Source organism: Phasianus colchicus, chromosome 4 (assembly GCF_987193195.1).
Source record: "Phasianus colchicus chromosome 4, bPhaCol1.hap1.1, whole genome shotgun sequence".
In the NCBI taxonomy this organism is placed as follows: domain Eukaryota; kingdom Metazoa; phylum Chordata; class Aves; order Galliformes; family Phasianidae; genus Phasianus; species Phasianus colchicus.
Genome location: NC_143439.1, coordinates 68,715,368 through 68,738,858, shown reverse-complemented (window position 1 = coordinate 68,738,858; position 23,491 = coordinate 68,715,368). Strand labels below are relative to the sequence as shown.

The 23,491-nt window shown below is 36.3% G+C and overlaps 1 protein-coding gene across 4 annotated transcripts in view; it reads left to right on the top strand.

The window, feature by feature from the left end:
• The window catches only part of CTNNA2 (catenin alpha 2), a 465,672-nt gene that overhangs the window by 342,273 nt on the left and 99,908 nt on the right, over nucleotides 1-23,491 (top strand). For all 4 annotated transcript variants that reach the window (XM_090139884.1, XM_090139885.1, XM_031588179.2 and 1 more), the window contains one exon: nucleotides 12,052-12,132. In XM_090139884.1, the coding sequence (XP_089996010.1) occupies nucleotides 12,052-12,132 (81 nt within the window). The remainder of the gene's footprint in view (nucleotides 1-12,051; nucleotides 12,133-23,491) is intronic.

The window sequence follows — 23,491 nt, the reverse complement described above, 5'->3', positions numbered from 1 at the left end:
AAAAAGAAACAATCCAAGAGAAAAAAAATTTCTTCTTGTTAAAATAGCCTCATGTATTTCTTTATGTTGAAATAGCATCTAAGTATTAATTAGTTGCAAGAATCCCCTCTGTTCTCTTAAAATCCTCATAAGGATATTTTCCTAACCCATGCTGTGATGGTAACTTTTCTATTTAAATGACCTCCATTTTCTTCTGGCTTTCAAGGCTGGGGAGTGCATGTTTGCAAAGCATGCTTATAGGCTTTTCTTAACATTCTTTAACATTCCCAAAACTGTTAGTCTCCAAGATAATGTCTCCACTCTCAATCTATACCTTACACTGGGAGCATTAACCAAATATATTTGGAATATACTGGGCATCTCTTGAGATTTCATGAAACTCCTGAAGTTTGTTCCAGTACCACTGGTCCACATAAAAGACCATTAGAAAAATCAAGTTTGCATTCCAGTGCTTCCTCCTTGCTCTCTATTATATTAGAGAGGTAGTATGCATTATGGTGCTACTACTAAGATGAGAAACTTCCTACTTATTTCACGCTTTAGAAATAATTACTTATCACTGCGCAGCCCATTTATTCGCAGTAACTTTTTTCTCTGTAATTTACTTAGTAAGTTTGAAGTGAAAAACATCATGGAGTGTGTAAAGCCACAGAGCTTCTCCTGCCAGGCTTTGGTTTATTTTCTAACATTTCTGCAGACATTTGATCATCATGGAATTGACTCACTCTTAACACTAATTGCCATACTAATGAAGATTTCACTAAAATACTGCCTATTAGAAGCAGATCTAGACTGGGAAACTGAAGTAAAGGCTTGTTCCCAAAGACTGGATTCAGTTGCTTTCTTGTTGGTGTACATCATCAGCTTTTGTAACATACAGAATTACTGTAATAGTTGTTTTATTGAAACTGTAGATTTTAAAGGAAATGTTTATTAAATTCTAACGCTGTCACTAATATCAAGGAAATTATAAGGTATTGCACAGAACAGTAGGGAAATAAATAGGGAGTGTGGAATTCTTTGTTATATTACTAAAATTTCTATTGAAGTCACTGCAAAGCCAAATTATTATTTTAATACTATTTTACATAGTTGGTATCTTAATATATATATACTTATATACATTAAAGATAGGTTTCATTGTAAACATCAGTTATGTTACTTAGGATATAAAGAGTAAAACCAAATGTAGAGGTCAGTTGTCACTTCCATCACTTGCAATTAGTTCCTAAATGTATCTGCCATTAGAAGGTGTTCTAAACAGCTGTGGATAACATTCTGAGCTACTACATATGCAAGTCTTGGTGCAAGTCATTCACTGTCCCCCAGTACAAAATTTCCTGCGATGAATTAACTCCAGTTTGGTAGCTCACCTCAAAAAAAAATTAATGCTAATTGGTTATGAAGGCGTATGCAGTGTAATTTAAGATTTTAAATACCACAGATCTTCAACTCTTTTGATAACATAAAATTGTTAAGGTTGGAAAATGCCACTAAGATCACCCAGTCCATCACATCTGTCTCACTGGATGAATTTTCAAAGCCATATAAATATTATAACGGGGTATAAATAACTTTGGGGCTGATAAACTAAATCCAAGCATGTTTTAATGTGCTTTGGACGGTTACACTCCCATTGGCACCTTGGAAGGCTCATTCAGTTTCATTTATGAACATCAGAACAGAGAAGATTCCAGCTAGCATCTATTTCAAAGTTATTTCAGGTCTTGCACTAGAACCACAGGTTTCAGTCTGCTCTGATTTCATTTAACATTCTTTAAAACTTTTTACACTTCATTTCCTACAAGAAGTCTTGGTGGCAACCTGCCAAAAGAACTATCTTACTTTTAACCCCTTTTGTGATAGTTTGGATATTTCAGCTGTTCCAGAAAGTGAGGATGTTTCAAGCAATTTTTAAAAATAGGATTAACGTTATCTTTTTTTTAAAAAAAAACAACTATTTTTCAGAGGACTGACAGAAAATAAATTGTACAGCAGTTTTGAACGTAGCATATTCATCTAATTTCCTCCATTTCCATTGGCAATGAGATCAGCTGCAGTGTCACATAGCTTAACGGCTTCAACATCATCATTATTAACATCACAAGAACGGGCCTGTCACATTGCACATTCACACGAATAACTCTTTTGGGGGCATTTGTGTGACTGTGCGGAGCGAGTTATTCAATTACCCTATAGACCAGGTAGGGATGATCAAATTAATTACTGTCTCAAAGAAGATAAAGGGCCAAATGCAACAAAACGCCTCAGCATCTATCAGCTGGGAATTACAACGTGAACACTTAAGGTGTTTTTTAATCCAGGGGTACCAGGACATACATTATACATTGCATTTTTTGAAAAAAAAAGAAAATTAATGTCAATCCAGGAGATTTACTGTTCTGAGTAAAGTCCAAGACCCCTGTTTTCTGAAACTTAAAAAGAGAGCTGGAAGGAGGAGGCCTTTTCTAAAGCAGGGCTTGTGCTCATCCTTTATGCTGTTGACATGTATATATAGTTATTGTTTTGAAAAGATCATGTGAGATTCCTTTGAATCTAAAGCACGTTGTCATTATTCTTCCTCTTATATTTTATTTAATAACTGAGTTATCACCTGACAAATGAGAGGCCTGATTGCCTGATTTGAAGATTCACAAATCCTATTTCTTTTATACTGAATGCACATTTTGGCCTGAGCTGTGGTGCTTCTTGGCGTGAAAGTGTCAGAAGGACCATGGGGACCATAGCAGCATATTCTACCTGGGAACTTAAGGCAAGCCATCAGGGGCAGGTTTGTCTGTCCTTTCACATCTGCTAGCCTTGCATCTCTGCCTTCAAGGGGAGGAATCCCTTCACTCGTCTGCTCCCATTTCATCCATGCAGTCCACCATCTATTTGAAGATTCTATAAATGCAGCTTACATTCAAGGAAATTTGGAGTAGCTAAGATTAGTGAATGTTTCAATCATAGAATCACAGAATAGCCTGGGTTGCAAAGGATCTCAAAGATCATCTAGTTTCAACCCCCCTACCATGCCAACCACTAGAGCAGGCTGCCCAGAGCCACATCCAGATTCAATCTTTGGAAATAATGTTAAAACTCATTATGACTTGAGAGGGGGCATGGAGAGATTTTATAAATGCACTATTTATCCCTTCAGGAAAGGACTTTACATTTCTGCATTTAGTGAGGTTTTGTTTTTTTTTTTCCTAAGAACAGAACAAGTGCTGAAAAAAATCTGAAATCAAAAAGGAGAAATAAGGACTCTAATCACTTCGTAGAGTCAAAGCATTATTTTATGCCTAATTAGTTTGTAATAGCATTTACAAAGGTGGTGTTTGGTGTGTTTTTCTGTAAAAAAAAAACAGTTTGATAAAAACAGTTTGATGAAAATGTCACAGATTTATTCTCAACAGACTTTTGCTTCAGATATCCCACATGGACATTCTGTTATTTTGTGCAGGCTTTTACACTAATGCTCTGTAATTGTGTTTCACTTCCTCTGATTAAATTGACACATAATTTGAATGGATATCGCTTAGCACATTGATCTGAGGATGTGACAGGAATAGGCTCAGCTTTGCCCTGTAAAAATAGAAGAAGCTGGTCTGTTTATCTTGCCTTCTTTTGAATATCTCTGTTTGGAGTTTTAAAAGATCCATATTGCTTATTTTTGTGTTACTTTGTTGTGGTTTGGGTTTGCTTGTTGTTTTATTTCGTGCCTTGTGGTTATAGTGTTCTGCATCTTGTGGCTGTGGTGGTGTTTTTTTGTGGACACAAAGGATCCAGTACTCAAGTTGACCAATTAATTACCATAGTCAGAACTAAGTTCTTTCCTTTCCCAGGCTTTTCCTGGGAAATCTCCACTATTTGAAAACAGAAGGTAAATTTATAATAAATGTCCGATTAAATCTCAAGCGCATCACTTGCTTGGAGGTGAGGTTTTTACTGGAGGTGAAAATCTGTGCTGTCAGACACGCAATCACTGTCCTGAGAAAGCCTGACATGTGCATTAACCTGGTATCGTATGGACTGTACAGTACACTGCCAAGTAGGGTGTCAGATCTGAAAAGCATTAATGGCTACAGGGGCTGCACGAAACCTCAGCCCAAATCATTTCAAGTATTGTTTTGATGGAGACTTTAACTGAAATCATTCAGAAGAGATTGGCAGATAATTAGGGAAAAGTCTGAATGGTCTGGAGGGAACTCACAATAAGGGCAAAGAAAGTAACAGTAAGCTTTCTCTAAGTACAAATATTTAGTTTCTTCTCACATAGCATTGACTTCTAGTTGCATACATTGCCTAACACATTTTTGATAGGATGCAAACAAGACCTCGTTTTCTCATGGATCATCCAAGGAGTGTAAGCATGACACAATTAAAAAGAAAGAAATGCAGATGCAATACCCAATGCACATCTTAGAAGAAAATCCGTTAGATAGTGACAGAGGCTACCAACTTGTTTAAATCCTATTTTTCAGTGATATTTGAAATTCAAATAATTGTAAGTAAAGTTAAGCTAGTTCTGTGCCTCTTAACGAAAGACCAGATTTGAGGGCTTTGAACTCTGAGGCTATGTAATACCCAGTTCTGTGCCATTAATAAAAATTCTGGTGTAGTTGTAGAAAGGGGTATTTGGAACTTCAGTATGTTCATTTAAAAAAGGCAACATTTTTGAATACCTCTAAACATTGTGAACTCTGAGATCCTTCCAATAGCCACATCATTTCTCAGAGGTGTCTAAAATGTGTCTACACTGAAAAAAAATGCATTGAAGTGCACACTGCAAAGCCAGCGCTATGGTCCAATATTGTCTTGAATGAAACCTTTCCCTCAAATAGAGAAAGAAAAAAGAAAGTCTGTTTGCAGCCTTTTCTCAGAGCTTGTAGTAAAGTTGGTACATTTTGACAATTAATTTGCATAGCTCTTCGCTATGGACCTGAAGGGAAAGACAAACTGTATGCTACCTCCTTTTCTTCCAGTTACTGTAGGTGATAAGAAACCACCCAGAAGTGAATTAAAAACAGATTGTAATTTACAGCTGGAAAGCAGTTGATGGTTAAATGGGGAAATTGTTGGACCCTTTGCAAGTGGATGTCTGCAAAGAAATTAGAACAATTCACAATTCTCTTCTGACCTTCTAAATGGAAGCATCTGCAAGGTTTCATTTAACTGATGAGTGAGGAGATTCTCAGCTTGTTTAAATTAGTGTGATATCATTGGAGTTTATACCACCTACATTTCTGTTCTCTTCTATTTTTTAGTGTGAATTTAACTGTAATAGCATGAATTTGCGTAAAGAATGTAATTTATCCTATGACAAACCTGATGTTTTCCTCTTCAGATTCTCTGACTCAAAGAATCCATTCCTTTGCAAAGGAAAAGACGTTATTTAACTGAAAGAAATGTACTGCGAATCGATTTGTTACAAAGTCACTCCCCTTCAAACAAGAAATGAGAAGATAGCATGCTAAGACTTGTACCACTTGCATTTGCAGTGACATAGATCACATTCTGCATGTTTTGGAGAGATTTCTTCAGGATATATCAGAAAACTATCTCAGTTTATCAATCTTGGCTCCTCCAACATCATTCCTTTGGTTTCATTACCCATTGCCTTTTCTACAATTTTGATACCATATATTTCTGTAAAATTTGATTTTGGATAGTACCTAGAAGAAAAGGGCTGTATGTTCACCATAGTCATCTTGGAAACAGTAATTCAGAAATGCAAAGAAATATAAAAATATTCTGTCTGCGTCTACAAAAGAAAAACAAAAATAACCACTCTGCTGCCTTTGTTGTCAAGAGTGAGAAAGGTTTGCACGGTAGGCAAATGCTAGTTTCATCATAAATATAAATTTTTCAAGCAGTTCCTTTTTAAAGAAGCCTGGATTCCAGTACATGATTGTGAGTAAATATCAATTAATAACAGTAGTTATTCTTGTCTGATCAAGTTACAACCCTAACAGGTCTTTCAAATCAAATTACTGTCATTTATAACATTTCTGAAAATCCTTGATCATAAAACAAGAAATGGTTGCAGTAGTGAATTATGCAAAACTGACAAATCAATAGCCACAAAACAACCAAAATAAAATATTCCACATAAATTCTTCATGTAGTGAGAGCATAAAAGAGCAAACCACATGGCTAATATTAAACACACTGCCGAGTTCAGCAGCTCAGCCTTGAGGTATTTGGATATTGTGATGATGAGGACTGCACGGAAATTTAGATAAAATATAAAAAGGCACTCTTCTTCATCCCTATACATATTCAATTGGGATTATCTATTTATTTTTAACTGTGTGCAGATCTAGATGAAGCTTGTTTGGATCCAGGCGAATGCCAACATCTGTTCACCTGAGGTGTTCAGCCTTTATTTACTATCTGGGGCTGCAGGGAAGTGGCTTACTCAGTTTTCTGCATAGTTACAATCCTTTATGCTGTGTTGGAACCTATTACCCTCACTGTGATCTGGTCAGAATTTCACAAAGTAATTAGAAACTGCCGAAAGCAATTGTTTCATTTAGGGAAAACTTTTTGTTCATAACTTACATTTATGAACAGGTTAATGAATGACATTCTAGAACTGGGCAGTACTGTGGAAGTGCCCTGAAGAAAGACTGTAATTCAGTGTTTTATTGCAAAGTAGCAAGATTATATACGTAGTGGGATCTGTTTGTCTTATCCTTTCTCTGTGGAATCCAAACCTTGCTCCTTTGCAACTGCTATTGCATAAACAGTAGTCAAAATACCTGAGTAGAGAAAGAATTTCTAAGCAACATTTTCTCCCCTCATTTATGCCAAATTATTCTCCTTCCACACCTCCCCCACAAGAAAAAAAAAGGGAATTATTAAGAACAAAAGGAAACGCATAACATTTCATTTCATATGGGGTGATCCTCTAGGAAAAAAATGAATATTGCAAACAGGTAATTGCAGAACCTCCCATCCAGCCAGAATAAGTGCTAAAAAGAAAAAAAATATCATTGATGGGTATAAAGAATGGATGAAATAATTGAGCTGAGTAGAACAGTGATTCACATTCACACCAGGGTCCTTAGAGGTTTTCTCAATGTACCAATTTAAAAATTAAAGTACGTATACATGTATTCTAAGTTATCTTGTTCAGTTCATCCATAGAGGGACCACACAACTTTCCTAAAATATGTCATCCTGACCCAGCTCCCTAGCTAATAGCAAAGGTTTTCAACTTCCAATGAAATTTAACCTCTACTCACCTCTGCTGGGATATATGGGTTAGCCTTTTCCTGACCTGAAATTAGTCTTCTTAACCTGACAGAAAGAGACTGTTGTTGGTGTTCTTAATCCTAGCTTTCTACTTAAAAGCACCAAGGCAGCTTATGTCTGTTGTTCAAAATGTTTTTCTTCTTCCTAGTAAGCTTCTCTTCATCACCTTTAAAAGGACTACTGAACGTGAGCATAGTTTTTAAAGAGTGATGTTGTTCAACATTTAAAATAAAATATTAGGACAGATATATTTTTGAGCAGCAGTTTACACCTTAATAAAACATTGTGATATTGAAGTTTTGAATAAACTGTAAAAAATTGAACCATTTACCGAGGGGATGATGAAAATATAAGAGTATATCAAGGTTTGGTAGCTCTTGGATCGATAGATAATCTTTCCACCTGTCTCCTAGAGGCTAAATTACTCGATAAATGGCAATAAGGGTGTCTTGGACATGGAACATATAATATGCTAGGAGATTGAGGTAGCCCAGGCATTGGGCTTATATATAAAGCAGCAAAAAAAGGGAATGTGTGAATTAAATGTATTAAAAGTATTAAATGTGGAGGTTGGTGGCCCTGCATGTGGCAGGGGGGTTGGAGATTGATGATCCTTGATGTCCCTTCCAAGCCTGGCCATTCTGTGATTCTGTGAAAGCAGTCGTCCCGTAACATCTGACACCATTTAAGGCTTTTATTATTTTTATTATTTGTGATAAATTCAAAGATTGACCTTCTAGATTATGCATTTTAAAGGAATAGAGCAAGAATTTCTCTAATGTCTCTCATTTGGTAGTTATACACGTAGCTTTTTATCTGTGATATTATGCTGTAGGCCTGCAATTGCTATGTCTTTGTCTATTTCTTGGCAATTTTTTCCTGTCTTTAGCAGGTTACAATTGTCAGACATGTTCATCTGCATTGATTGTAAAATAAATTAATAATGTACTCCAAATAATGGATTTCCATTTCACATGATTGTGCGTGTCATGTGTGATGACGGAATTTTTTGGTGCATGAAAGCATATCCATTAGCTCTCTTTATAAAAATAATGGTAGCAGCAATTTTATCTATTTCATATGCTGAAATGTCACATTTGTGATTTTCTTTTTGGTGTTATTTGGAATTATTCATAGGTGAAAACATAGTTCCAGTCTGAACCATTCTCTTCCAGAGTTGACTGTGTCTCATTTAAACTGCTCTGTCTCTAGACTGTCTCTGGTTGACAGTGGTGGTGACTGTAGGCAGTTACCAGAGGGAAATGATAGTAACTAGATTTCTTCAGGTACTCAGTAAGTATACATTGGTTATAATGAAAAGCTGTTCAGGTTCTCAGGACAGGCTTAAAAGTTCTTGAAAAATCTGTTTGGGGGGCTGCTTCTTACATTGGCTGATCTGGAAAGGGGACTGCATAACTTGGGGAGAACTGCAATGCAATATCCACTTGTGCCTGGCACAGCCCATAGTTGAGAACCCGTGGAAACTATCATGAATAGAGGTAATTGTGTCCAAAGGAACTCTGAATGCCAATTTTTTGACATTCCAAAGTTTCTATGCATTTCTGCTTATTCTACTTTTAACTCAATTCCAGGAGCAGATTTTACATCCCTTGTATCCCATTTCCAAAGTATCTTTCTTTCCTGTGCAGAAAAAAGATTAACACAGAAATGCTGTAAGTCTCAGTACTAAGCTTTATGGTTTATCAGAAACACAGGAAACTGATAAATTCCTTTATATCCCTGCTAGGAGCGGAGGCCAAAAATTTATCAGCGAGCAACTTTAATGTAACAGTATTTAACGACTTAAATAAATAAACTTTAATAAACTTATATTTTCAGTGCAGAGCAGATGGTGTTTGACAGACCTGCCTGAAGCTATGTAACATCACATGCCATGCTATTTATTTTACAGTAATGTGATTTACTAAACAAAATTATCTTCCTTTGAAATTGTACAGTGAAGAAAGGCTTTTCTATCCAGATTTAAAGGCAGAAGCTATTTCACACGTAACAGGTGAAGGACACTTAAAATTCCTGGATAGTGACAAACTGTGCAAGACATGAAAAGTGTCTCTAGGATTTCATCTGCCCTCCTATGCGTTGATAAAGTATTGCCATAGAGAGAGCTCAGTCAGGTCTCTGTCCATATGGTTTGATTGCTTGTTCTCCAGCACAAATCAGTTTATGCCATTTAACATCTCAGATAGCATGTAGGGCATGATTCAGACCACTGCACAGAGGACTTTTCCTGTAGGGAGTATAGATGAGACTTTCTGCTGTTTTGAGAGGAGAAGAGGTTGGCAATATGGACATGACTAGTTGTGTGGCCTAAGGGTCACAGAAGGGCTCCCAGTTGTCTTGGGTATCTCCATTGAATGTATCTTAAGGGCCATTGTTTATATATTTTAAAAATAGACTAAAAAGTTACAACAAAAAATTGAAAAGAGGTCTAGGAGAAGCACTAGATACAGGCTACCATGGGTCTATCCTCACAGAATAGTCTGTCATCTAAAGAGCAATGTCAAATATTCAAGTTAGGAGCATAAATCAAACTTCTCACAGAATTATAGATTCATATAGGTTGGAAAAGAGCAGTAAGCTCATCAAGTCCAACTGTCAACCCATCCCCACCATGCCCACTGACCGTGTGCCTCAGTGCCACATCTCCATGGTTCTGGAACACCTCCGGGGATGGTGACACCAACGCTTACCTTGGAAGCCTGTGCCAATGCCATTTAAGTCAATCTGAGAATTTCTACTTTCCTCCAATGAACATTTAGGGAATGTCAGGAGCTCTTGCTCATAAGCTGTGCAGTTTATCAGGTGCCTGATTTATTTAGTGTCTCTGTATTCCCTCACTGACTACTTTGGAGGAAGTCCCAGGTTACTATTTTGGACAGTTTTATGGCCCTTTATATTAGTGCCAAGGGTTACGTGCTTGATTTCACATCAGTGGTGAGTGCACAGTAGGTCTGCCCTGCACAAAATCACTGAAGAAGAACTGCTAACTAGTTCTCTTGGTTGAGAGCACTAAAATACCATCCCAATGTAGGCTTCAGCATCATGACGGTTTTTAGTTGTTCACATTGTGTTAATATTCACTGCAGTTTGCACCAAATAAGGAGAAAAGAAGAGAAGAATTTAAATGATATTACAGAAATTTAATTATTTGACTGGGAAAATAATGCATGCCAAAATGCTAATGTCACCAAGGATACTTGAGGCAACTAGCACACAGCACAAAGCTGGAGTAATTGAAAATTTTCTGGGAATGTATATGAATGTAGTCTAATAGACCAGGAACCTGGCCAAGACCAGCTCATCTGGCAGACCCATTTCAGAGAAGCTACCAAGGGTTGTATACAGGTTGTCTGAAAATAAAAGCATAAGCCATAATGACTATGGCTAAGGAGCCATGGTTCTTTAGCTGGGGACCAGCAAAACTCAACCAAAGAATGAATGTGAGATGAACAAGGTGAAATTGACTGTAGTTATAGAGGTGCCTCTTTTTGTAAAACACCAGATTTTCTGATTTGTATGATTAAGTCTGGAATTTGTAATGGATTCTTTTTAGAAGCATAAGAGATAAACTTACATTTCATATTAAATTATTGTGGCAGTTAATGTTTTAATTATGTTTTAATTTCTAAATAAAATAAAGAAGACAGGTTTTACAGATTTCTAAATGATCACTAAAGGCATTGTCCTGATATCATAATTAGAATTACAGATAATAATGGAAAGCAGGCATTCCCTCTGCTTAAAGCAAAAGATTGGATTGAATTGCCAATGTGGCCATATAGGGCTGATAACACAACACTGGACAAGCAAGAGATAGTTATTAAAAGGGTATATTTAAAACTCATCCCACCCCAAAAGTGAATTCTCAACAGGTTCTGGAGACATATGTTATTAGGCTCAGTGGGAAATAGAAAACTGCTCTTAACTGTATGCAAGGAACAATTCTAAATAGGAGCATTTGAAAACAGTGTTGAGGATAAAAGAGTTCTGCCAGAAAGAAAGGAAGATCGTTTTGGTTCTCGATGAAAAGCTACCAAGCAGAGTTCAACGTGTTGCAGGATGTGACAAATCTTGAGAGAAGCAGTATTCTCTTAAGAGAAAGGTACTACAGCTGACAAAGTCACTTAATGCTCTTTGTGCTGTGGAACCTAGAAGAATATATATCTTTCTGTACTTTAGCCACAGAAGGCTATCCTTCCTTCCTCCCCACCCCCTTTTCATCGTTCTTTGTAAGGATTTTTGCTTTGAGACTTCCTGCAGGAAAATGTTTTAAGTGGAAGTTTTCTTTCTATTGCACCTAATGTCTGCCAATATGATTCCTGTTACAATCATAAGGACCGTTTTCCTTCTGTCCTCAAGCTGTGTTTCTGCTTATTATCATGTTTAACATTCCCACTGCCTGGCAGGATAGAGATTAGAAGCTCTTAATGTTTGCTTTATAGTGAAAGGTCTTGCAGATATTTGGAGCATGGGCTATAATATATGCACATAATTTATTGTTGGAAAAGTTCTGAACCCTCCAGTGAGTCACCTTAATCTTTCTTCTTATCATTTTAGGTTTGTTTTAAAATAATCTGCTGTGCCCCACACACATAAACATGTTTAAAACATTGTGTTGAAAATAATGCCTTAATTGGAAGCTAACAAAAAAGAAATGTTGCTTTTTTTCTTTTCTTTTTTTTTTTTTTTTAAATTAGCTTTAACTATTTCAATAAAAGGTATATAAATTGTGAAGTATTATTCTCTAATTCCAATATTTGATTTTAACAGACTGGAAGGAAAGAGAAGGGGGACCCACTCAACATTGCTATTGACAAGATGACCAAGAAAACACGAGACCTTCGAAGACAGGTAATTTATGCTTTTTATACTACTTCTTGATTTTCCTAGAAATTAAATGCTTTTGAACTTCACATTGTTTTTGACACATGTAAAAGCATAAGGAATTTGTGGCCTTATGTAGATACACCACTATTTTGCAGCTGACACTAAAAAGAAATACTGGTATTTTCTTAACTAAAAAAGGGATACTGGAGCACATTCCAAATGTAACATATAATGGTCTTCATTTGTGGGATCAAGGAAGATTGGCCAAACCTTCACTGCCTTCACAGCATTCTCAGTTCTAAAAACACTGTCAGATGTGCTTATTATATTTATATGAATACTCTCAATGAAATATCAATTAGCAGAATACGAAAATGTTCCTGAGAATTTCAGTGAGAACTCTTAAGTTACTACATGACACAAAGATCCTATCTGGATAGGGAGAAGGCTTATAAATAACTGTAAAACCTATTTTGAACACATTGCTTTTAGCTCTGTGACTGGTAATAAGACTGAAAGATTTGTTAAAAAAAAACAAACAAAAAAACAACTTGAGATGGAAAAGAGTAGAAGGGAGATTGGAAAGCAGAAGAGAGAGAATCCTAAGAGTTTCAGTGTACATTTTTAAAGTTAATTTTTGGGGACAGACTTTTTACTTCTTTTTTTAAAAAAACTTTTGAGATGAAACAGTTCTGTACTTTCTGTTAAAAAATATCACTACCTGACCAGTCAAATCTTCTTCCTAAGGAAATGATCTAAAATCTACAAATCAGCAAGACCAAGGAAGGACTTAAAAGTACCTCCAGTTACCTATTTGGTACTAGATAGTTTCAGAAAGAGGCACTTTGAAAACAGTACCCTGCTCTTTCATTTTGTCCTGAATTTTCAGCAACTGTGTTTGAGGGTAATATTCTCAGAGCTAAATAATATAAAAATGTTGCAATGGACTTACAGACAACGTTAATCATCAACTCTGCATTAAAGCCTAGCATCACATCTGTTGCTCAGCTAATGAGAGAAGAAAGATCTCCACTGTTCTGACCTCCAAATTTGTGGGATCCTAGGTTTTGCAATGGAGTTTGTACCATGTGTTGCCTCCCACCTCTGTTCTTATTGCTTGAAGGAAGTAGCAGACTAACACATGAGTTACTGTTCTGTGTGAGCCTCTCAGCAGTTGTCTGAATTACTCATCTCTAATGCCAATTTTACTCTGAAACGTGATAAAAAAATGGCACCTTTCTCAATAAACTCTGTTTCTCACGTATATTCAACCCCATGGGTGTTAAATTCAATCACAAAAACGTTGAAACTCTGTATGTGGGTAAAGTGAAGCATGCACATAAATAGATTCCTGCATAGAAATGAAGTATTTAGTATAGTTTTCTATATTTATGACTGTTAATCACATAGGTATAATGTTTATTAAATTGTGACAGTCTCTAGTAAACTAATAAAGATTGGATCCTATCTGTGTTAGGGAGATATGGGAAGATAGAGTCTTTGCTTTCAACAGTGTGTATTTGGACTATGAATTGGTCTGCTTTAGAATCATAATCAATGTTGTGCTTTGTCCTGTGCTTAATCAGTTGTATAGGAAACATGTGCACATCTACCCAGGTCTGCCTAGACATCCCCAGCTAAATTTTGCAAGACAAGGACTACTTTTAATAGCTGGGGAGAAGGGATTAAAGGTGTAGAAGAAATGAACCAAAGCTGAGATTGCACCATTACACTCTTTCAGTCCTTCAATTTTGGGCTTAATTGTAGTAGATGCAACCAACTTTGAATACCATAATGCCTTTCATTTTCAATTAATGCATTTTGAAGCAGCCTGGTTGATCAGATTTATGAAGCTTAATGATGCATAGAACAGGACGATCTACAAAACGAGGTTTTTTTTATGAAGAAAATATATATATTTCACTTGGTAGTCAGGTTCCCTTGTGAGTTAGTCTTCAGCAGCCAACCATCTAAGAATGATTTTTCTTTCTCTCCCCAGGTTACTTAGCTCTTTATCTCCGATATTTTTTTATTATTATTATTTTTTAATTATTATTATCATACAGCTATATGAAGTGATGGTAGCTGGGACACACGGTGTTAAAATCCCATCTCACAATTTACAGGCACATCAGTACTTCCCATTCTGATGGAGTTACATCTTCTATCTTATCATTTAAACACTCCTGGGCTTTGAAAAAGTATTGAGGAGAGAGAATCTAATTATATAACTTAATATAAACTGCAAGTAAGATTATCAACACTGGTTGGACTGAATAAGTTCTTGGAAGAAGACAGGTCTCACCAGCCCATGGCTTACTGTTGCCATTGCCTAGTTTATTTTGAACAGTTTGGAGAAATCACAGAGTTCTGTGTCTGATAAATAAGTTGTGCCAGTTGGCAGGATTTGGGGTCTTTTTTTTCCCCTGGTACACAAGTCTGTAGTAAAAAACAAACCAACCAACCAAACAAACAAACAAAACAGCAAAACCTAAAAGCTGAACGAAAACATCCTTCACTGCGTGGAACAGCAAGTTAGACTGAGAACAGCAGCAGGGTGCTTGTTGATGCCAGTTTTTATGTGTGTTTGTATTTTTCCTTAGGGAAAAAATGGTCCTAATCCTATACTAATATTAATGCTAACACTTTAAATACTACATCTCATCATAAAGCAGCACGCACACACTGTTTTTCCAGCGCTGCAACTCTGTGGTGACATTGACACCGCAGGGATAAGCAGGGATAAGCAGGAAGGACACCCCAAAGAATTTGGCTGAGGCACAAACTGGATGTCTAGCGAGGCCTACCACGGTCCATAGATCATCTGGAGATGTGTGAGCAGGGCACCAGCTGCTCTGCTGTCACCACCACTGGTGTCCCACCTGTCAGTGCCGCTGCCTCCCACCCTGCTGCTCTCATTCCTTTTCTGTATGTACTGTTCCAGCTCATCACCTGAGCTTGTTCAGTCTGTGTTAGCCAGTCGGTTTCCCCACAAGGTACAATAACCAAAGCCATTAGTTTTCTCTTAAAGAGCAGATATCGGTACTGCCATTAATTTTAACAGTGCAGCCTGTCTGCAGTACTCCATACAGTAGATTGAAATAAAATCTTTTTTGTCCATTCAAGCCAGGCTAATAATTTATATGCATCCAAGTGGAAGGAATGACAGAGAAAAGAGAGATTTTTTTTTTTTTTTAACCAACAATTCTCAGCTGAATTGGAAACGTAGCTCTCATATAGCTATTAAGGACAATACATAGACCTCCTGTGGACTAAATAAAATACATAATCAGCAGAAAATTTTCTCTTTCTTTAAAATGGAAGAGCGTGATAAAATCATGTTTGTTTATCCAGAAACATAATTTTGAAGATAATAAAAAGTCCAACTATTGAAAAGTCATGTGTATGTTTTTAACATTTTCAACTTTTCCTTCTGAAAGTGAATATATCTTTTCCTATAGCTTTTCATTTCAAATATAAACATATTCATATAAATGAATATTGAAAATTAAAATTGAAAATTGCACTTCAGAATGTTCAAGGATGTTTTCAGTTGCTTTCTGGTGTTTTGATTGTTTAGCATTTTGAAATTTCCAGCTTTCATTCCAAACTGGAACAAAGGAAAATAAAAATAGTAGTAAAGTAGGATTTCTGGTTCCTGTTGCAGTTTTAGGCAACAGAATTTTATAATGAAATATATGAATAAGAACTTTAAAGTGTAAAGTCCAGAAATAGAAACATTACCAGCTGCATTTTGATGAATACATTTGATACTTCAAGTGCTTAAACTGATGTCCTTTGCTTTTGTTTTAATGTAGTGGATATCTGAGAGAAGTCATTGCAACTATTTGATATCCAAGCCTACATGTGCAATATCAACAACAAAAAAAAGTTTAAATCAACCATCTATTACAACCTCTTAGCATGGTGATTTGTATATGGAAAGCTTTCTAGACTTGAAATACCCATGTTTGCTTTCGTGGTTATATGAATTCTTGGAAGCAGACAGGTCTCACCAGTACATAGCTTAATGCTGCCATTCTTCGCACCACTCCGAAGCAAAATATTCTAATCCAGCATTTATTTTTAGCAAAAATTGCTCTTCTCAGATTGTCTTTTTCAGACAGCATCCTGTGAGATATACATATTGTATAGACAGAGGACTAAAAAATTGACAACAACCAAATTAATGAAGACTTCTGCTTTCTGTAGAATTGTATTGTCTGTGTTGATCTTCCTACAAAATAATCTCATGTCTTCCCTTATGATCTTTGATTTTCATATTTTTTCTTATTTCCTTATATCCATACTTCCATTCCATGGTGGCTGACTAGCTGTTATCTATGTAGGTACACTGATCAGCCAGCTACTGACCTCCCATTACAAATTTCCCTCCACAGAACTCAAATCTGGGTCACCTTTCTCCTACTAACAATTTTTTTTTAAATCAAATAATTGCTTAACATCCTTAAGACCTTTCCAGTATGCTGACATTAGTTTGAAATTGCACAGCAGATTGAAATGTATTAGAAAAAAAAATAGAATTTTGAGCCTCATTTCCTCAAAATATCAGTCTGAAACTGATAGCACCTTTGTCAAGTCCACGGTCTTTTTTCGGTTACCATCTGCAACAGCACTCCAAATATTTAAAGGTAGATGTTATTTTAAGGCTACAGTTCTACTCATACTGGTATTGCGTAACTCCAGTTACGTTATTAGCTCCTCCATATGATTTCTGCAGAGACACATAGCTTGTGATTTTTCAAGAATGAATTTCATGTATGGCTTTAGTTTGTCATGTAGAAGTTGATTGGATAATCTCAGCTACTTTGTAAGCTCCAAGCTAAAAGATTTCTGAGTTGGTTTAGATGAGTTGTCTTCCTCTTTCTCATAAATATTAATGGTGGTTTGGATATTGATTGCTTCTTCCCAGTGTCTGCTTTTTTTCTGATGGCCATTACTAGCATGCTGGTTGCTCCATAGCTACATACTTTTGGCTATTTGGGATTGAGTTTAGTCATTTAGACATCAACTAATATTAGTAATTGACTGCATTGTGGTGTCCGCTTTGCAGCCACACAGCCAGGCTTGTTCTATCACAGACCTTGTAGAAGCCTAAATTCTGAAAAAATCCAGGTCACATTTGCCCTTTGCATCCCTCTAATCAATTCATTAGGTGTCATGTAGTTCAGACATCCCTTTACATGACTGTTATGTATTATTGATGGCTCATTTACATTATCTTTGCCTTAGACTATGCTCTGAAGTATAACTTTCTGAGATATTTGGTGGTGGACCACAGACACAATTTTCATTAGTTATCAGCCATGATCTCCAGCATACTTTCATTCAGTTGCAGAGCTACAATTGTTATACTCGTTAACTTTTAGTCCTTGACAATACTGCTATATTAGTCTACAGGTTACACCTTTGAAAAAGATTAAAGGTAGATGAGGAAAATACCTCAAGTGATTTATTCATGCACATTCAGTAACAGATCTTTAGGAGAACTTCGTCATCATACTCAGTTCCTTCCACTTTATAGGTCTCTGAAAGTACTGACAATTCTGTATACTTTCTTTAATATGGGCACAATAATTTGAATTAGATAACAGACTTCATAATGTTCTTAGCACTACTTGTTGTATCTTTATTTCCTAGCTCTTGAGAGGCAGTCTAATCTCCCTTTGCTCTTTATGTCGGTCATTTCCACTTAGATTAAGTTGTATCACTGCTGTTTGTGAAAGCTATTTGTGGTTTAAAAAAAAAAAAAAAAAAGTTTAGCACTTTGGAACATGCCAAAAATTGATGTAGACTCCGTAGAGACTCTCAGAATAAGAAAAATATGAGTATTAGTTAGTGCAATTAGACTAAAGGGACACCTAAAAATGAAAAACTGTGTTCTGTTAGAACAGATTTCCTCACATCTAACCCATACAATGCAAATTATGTTATGAATAAACATTTATATAACACTTTCAGCATGTGAACTTAAATCTCTCTCTTTTCAAATACATGCATAGCTTGCTTCTTTACGGGATATAAAAGCTTTGAGGAAAACACAGAACCCCCACCAAAAGTGGAAATTGTATCATCACTGTCTTACAGGCAAGTTACTGCCTTACAATGAATTATCAAGTGCTACAGGGAGGACCAGCTCCACCTAGAAATGAAACCTCGCTGTCCTGAATCATGACTTACTGATTTAAACTGTTTCTTCTCTTCCCCTTCTGAAATGCTCAGATGAAAGTTATGCAACAGTTACTGTTAAGTTTTCAGAAGAACAGTACAAAACACAGAAAAGTAAAGTTGCTTTTGAAGGCAAGGCTACTTCAATTTAGATATTCCATATTGTACCAGCTTTAAGGGTATACAACATCCACACGTGAAGATAAAGCCCCAGGCAAGTGTAAGCAGTTAGAATCATAGAATGGCCTGGGTTGGAAGGGACCTCAAAGATCATCCTACTCTGACCTCTCTACCACAGACAACACCCATCAAGTCAGGCCCTAGACCAGCCATCCCAGGGTCCCATCCAGCCTGGCCATGAACATCTCTTGGAGAGAAAAAAAACAAAACTAGGAGCTTCAGAAGAACACAATGAAGTCAGTTATAATTGAATTTATTAGACAAACAATTTGTCTTAGATCTTTTAAGAAATTGAGCAGCACACCTAATAAATAAAAACTCATAATGGGGAGGAGAAAAAGTAGCCAACCGACCAAAAATCCCACCTGTGAATTCACAGAATCACAGAATTGCCAGGGTTGGAAGGGACCTCAAGGATCATGAATCTCCAACCCCCCTGCCACACGCAGGGCCACCAACCATTCCACCTAATGCTAGAATTCACACCAGCTGATGTTAATTATGGAAGCTGGGTGATAATATAAGCAAGATGGCATTCCTTAACTCTCCTATACAATGGGAGAGTTCACCTTCAGAGAGTAGTTGGTTGGAGGTGGTTTGTTTTGGAAAAGGTCAATTTTCTTTGTATGTTTATAGGGAATAACAAGAAAACTGTCAACTAGTTCATTTACCACAAAGAAAGAAACCTGAAGGTAGGTTGTTTCAGTAGTTCTTCTACTTTCTTATTGTAGAGCTATTCAATACTACATTAATAGGCTTGTGTCTAGGTGGCCTAGAGAATCAAGTTCTTGCTCTTACTACTATAAAAGTAGGCTTTGATATGTCTTTTATTGTAGACAAGTAGGCATTGTCTAAGGTTATAAATCTTAAGGTGGTTCTATTAATTCATTACCTGCATAATTTAAGGGGAGTTAAAAACAGAGAGAGGGTCATAGGCCTCACGTAGCTTATGTGACACAGTCAGAATTTGTTAATAGAGACAGCTTTGAAGATGCAAAACATAATGCAAGTGTTTAACAGCAACAGAAAATCCAAGAGAGTTTTAAATTCAAATTTAATATTACATGAATGCTTACTGAAGATTTATTTTGTGAAGACAAAGTTGAGGCAAGGTTATGCTTAACCAGACAATATAACAGGAGCCTTGCAAGTTTGTGCTGTATTACCAAAGATGAGATAGGAGTTGTTCCCAAGGGAGCATGTGATGTGATGATATTGCCTCATTCTGTCACATAAAAACACTCCTTGATGAAATGTTGGCTTCTCTTTTTTTAAAAGTGATCCCAACATGTCAGTCTGAATGCCTTTGAACCTACGGCCACCTGCAGCATCAAGCCTTTGCTCATTAGAAATGTATCTCTTGATATATTTCTTCAGGTTATGTTTTTACCTGTAGTGACTTTAGGGCTCTTGATTATGGAGATCTGGAAGCTGTCTTTCTAAAAGCCCACTATCAAATCCTAATACAGATTTACTTCTGTGCCGAAGTGTTCAGTTTTTTAATTCATTTACGTTGATGCACTGCGTTGTGCGTATGTCAGTACTTTCTTTCCTGGGTTTCTCTTTCAGCTTCTACTAGTGTATTAGACAGAAATTTCATGTAATGCTCTGTTGTAAAGAAGGGATAGTAACGCTCCATTTGATAAAGCCCTCTGTTCTTTCAGCTTCCACTGAATTTATAGCCAATCTTCAAAGCAATAAAAGTAGTGAAATACTTCGAATTTCACTAGTTTGGAATAAGAAAACTGTAAGCCCCCTGGCATGCTACTCTGCAGTGCATCTAAATTTTCTCTGCTCCTGGTTGATAAACTCACTTTTCTACTTAACTTAGGAAAGGAGATTTAGAAAAATTTCTAGGAAAAAGAAAGGTAAAAAAATAAATTAGAAGTGATGAACCATCACTTACACATGATTTTGACTTTAATTTATTTGAATGTATGCCTTTTTGTCTATCTCAAAATATATTTCATCCCTATGTTTATCATAGTGACATTGAGGCTTTTATGGTGCTCTGAAGTGCTTCAGAGGAAATGGAGAGTGTTTTAATACTGCTGATTTACTCTTTCAGGTCTGTAGTAATTTCCTTACTGCCTAATTGTAAGTCTCAGTTTAATTTACTCTATACATAATGTTTACTGATGCACATATGGTGCCATATTTCAGGAAACTATACCTATATCAGGTAGTTTTGTGCAAATCTACAGCGTGCAATATTTCCATCAAGTGAAGAAAACTCTCACCTGCAATGTAATACATGTGATGGATTATTTTGGTCTGGCAAAATCCAAATATTGTAGTACCTATGGCTGTTCTTGCTTTTTGAATTAGGATCTAGTTTGTTTATTTTTAATCCAACTGAATGATGTTGCAAGTTCAGAATGTTGGCTTTCAAAGTGGCTGATGAGGAATTATGAGCACTAATTCATTGACAAATATATTGTAAATTACTGTGCGTAGTTTGTCAATTATTCCTCTAATAATGAATCTTCCTAAAAAATCTCCTATACTTCAACAAATCTTTCTATTCACTATGGGAACTTTGTAATCACTGCTTGCTTTTGTTTCAAATATATCATCTCATTAAAATGAGTTTTAAAAACAATATAAATGAGAGAGGAGAATTTCATCAGACATGTCTAATAATGTTCCCATCAAAATAAACAAAGAACAAAACAAAACTGTCCTGCTGATAATGATTTATATGAAGTTTAGACTGTTTTGTAGTACCAGCCAAGAGAATGACCTGTAGTTGCATTAGCTTATGAAACTTACAGAAGCTGGAGTTCATAAAGAGCTTCAAATTTTGATGTTCATTATCAATAATGTAGTAACAGGAAGAAGGGAGCAATATAAATTGAAGAAAAACACAGTCCCTTCCCAAAGATGTCCTTAACTCTCTCCTCCTAATGGATTTATAAGCAATGGCAAGGAGTATGTAGAATCTAATTTCTAAATGGGATTTCAATATAGCAGTTGTCTCTTAATTGCTATTAATTTTGTTCATTTCTTAAGTAGTTTGTCTTTTCTGTTGCTTGCTGATATACAGCAAATTTGGTTTTCAGTTTCTGCTCTATAGAAATTATGGCAAGGGCATTATAAAACAAACAAACAAAAAAACCAGATTGTGATCCCACTGCAGTAGACTCTTTTTGTAAAGACATAGATGGTAACTTACAGTATCAAATGTCTCTCATCACTGTTCATAGGGTAATATGAGTTCATGACTCTTGGGAAGGATGATCTTCTCATTCAATTTTCAGAACTCAATCAATTTTTAATTTCTTCTGCCATTGTCTGTAATTCCAATGGGTTGGTCTACCACAGGCAGCTGTCGTAAGCTTTTGCTGTGGCTAAATCTCTAGATCTTAAAGATGCTTAATATGGCAGCCTGTCTCTGCAGCTTGGGTAGATGGGAATACAAGTGTTACACATATAATGCTTGCTCCATTAGCCCTTTTAAACCTTGTAGATGGGACTGCTTTTGAGTGAAGTTGCAATGTATGCTTGTTGTAGTACAGATTAACTTCATGAAGAATTTTCGTAGTGGAGGTCCTTAAAATTTGTGACCATGGATGTGTTTATCCACCCTGGGCCATTTTGATTTCACTGGTGCTTTCTGTTGTCTCTTTAGTTTCTGCCTGTATTTCTTCTTCTTTTTCTTTCTTTTCTTTTTTTTTTTTTTTTTTTGGATGGTACACTCTGTACTGCCTTCTACTATGTTAATGCCTTGTCTCATCCCTTATTTTTATAAATTGTAAATATTTGATACTACATGAACCTCCAGTCAGCATAAGGGTTTTATTGTTTTATCCAGACATGAAACGACATAGCCCTCAATGCCCATAAAATGGGTGAGGAGGGAAAAGTGTCCCTCGTGCTTAGAAGAGCTTTTGTACTTTTGTATAACTATTCTAATGCTGTTAGCAAGTACAAGGCTCTTTCTTGTCCAGAAATCATTATTTCTTAACAGATCTTACAATTTTTAAGCCATTAAAATTGATAAACTTTAGAAGTTCTATAGCATATGCATGTAAAATGAATAAAGCAAAAAAAATCAATGTGAATTAGCTAAATTATTTAAGTAGTTTAAGGTATAGCCAGTTCTATCGTTCTGCCTATGCAGTATATTGAGAATTCCTTTGTAATGGCCAGTGACTAGGAAGAATTCTTTTTTTTTATCTTGGTCCCTTTCAAATTTCTGGTCCAAGCTTGTTACTGCAAGTTGCTTTCCATCAGTAAATTAATCCCCGGTCTTCACATGACTGAAAAAGACTTCTGAAAGAAGAAAAAGAAAAATACATAAAATGGTAGAATCAGTCTTTGTACTTCGTGATTTTTTTTTTCTCATAAACTCAAATCTTAACATACTTTTATGTATTATATTCCAGAAATCTGTAACTTAGATGTTCTTGTGAGGTACATGCTTTGAATGTTAATCCTTTTGTTGTTTAGTCTATGAAGATAGATGTAACGGGATGAATATCCACTACCCTCCAGGTTGCTGTTCTTTAGTTCATGTCTTCGTGGTTTGTTGTATGTAGAATTGACTGAGACTTTATAGCATTATAGCAACAGCAAACTTTGCTGTAGCCTGTCATCTCTTTTGTAACCTGCCTTTAGATACCGAAAGGCCACTCTCGGTTCTCTCCAGAGCCTTCTCTTCCCCAGGCTGAAAAGCTCCAGTTTGCTCAGCCTCTCCTTGCAGGAGAGGTATTCAATCCCTTGGATCATTTTTCTGGCCCTTCACTAGTTCTTCAACAGGTCCACATCTGTCCTATACTGAGGATTTCACATCTGGATGCAGTACTCCAGGTTAGGTCTCACCAGCATGTAGCAGAGGGGAAGGTTCACCTCTCTCACCCTGCTGGTTATGCCTTTTTTGATGCAGCCCACGATATGGGTGCCTTTCTGGGCTGTGAGGGCACATTCCTGGTTCATGTCCAGCTGCCATCCACCATTATTCCCAAGTCCTTTTGGTGGAGCTGAGTTTCATCCTCCAGCTTGTAATGATAGT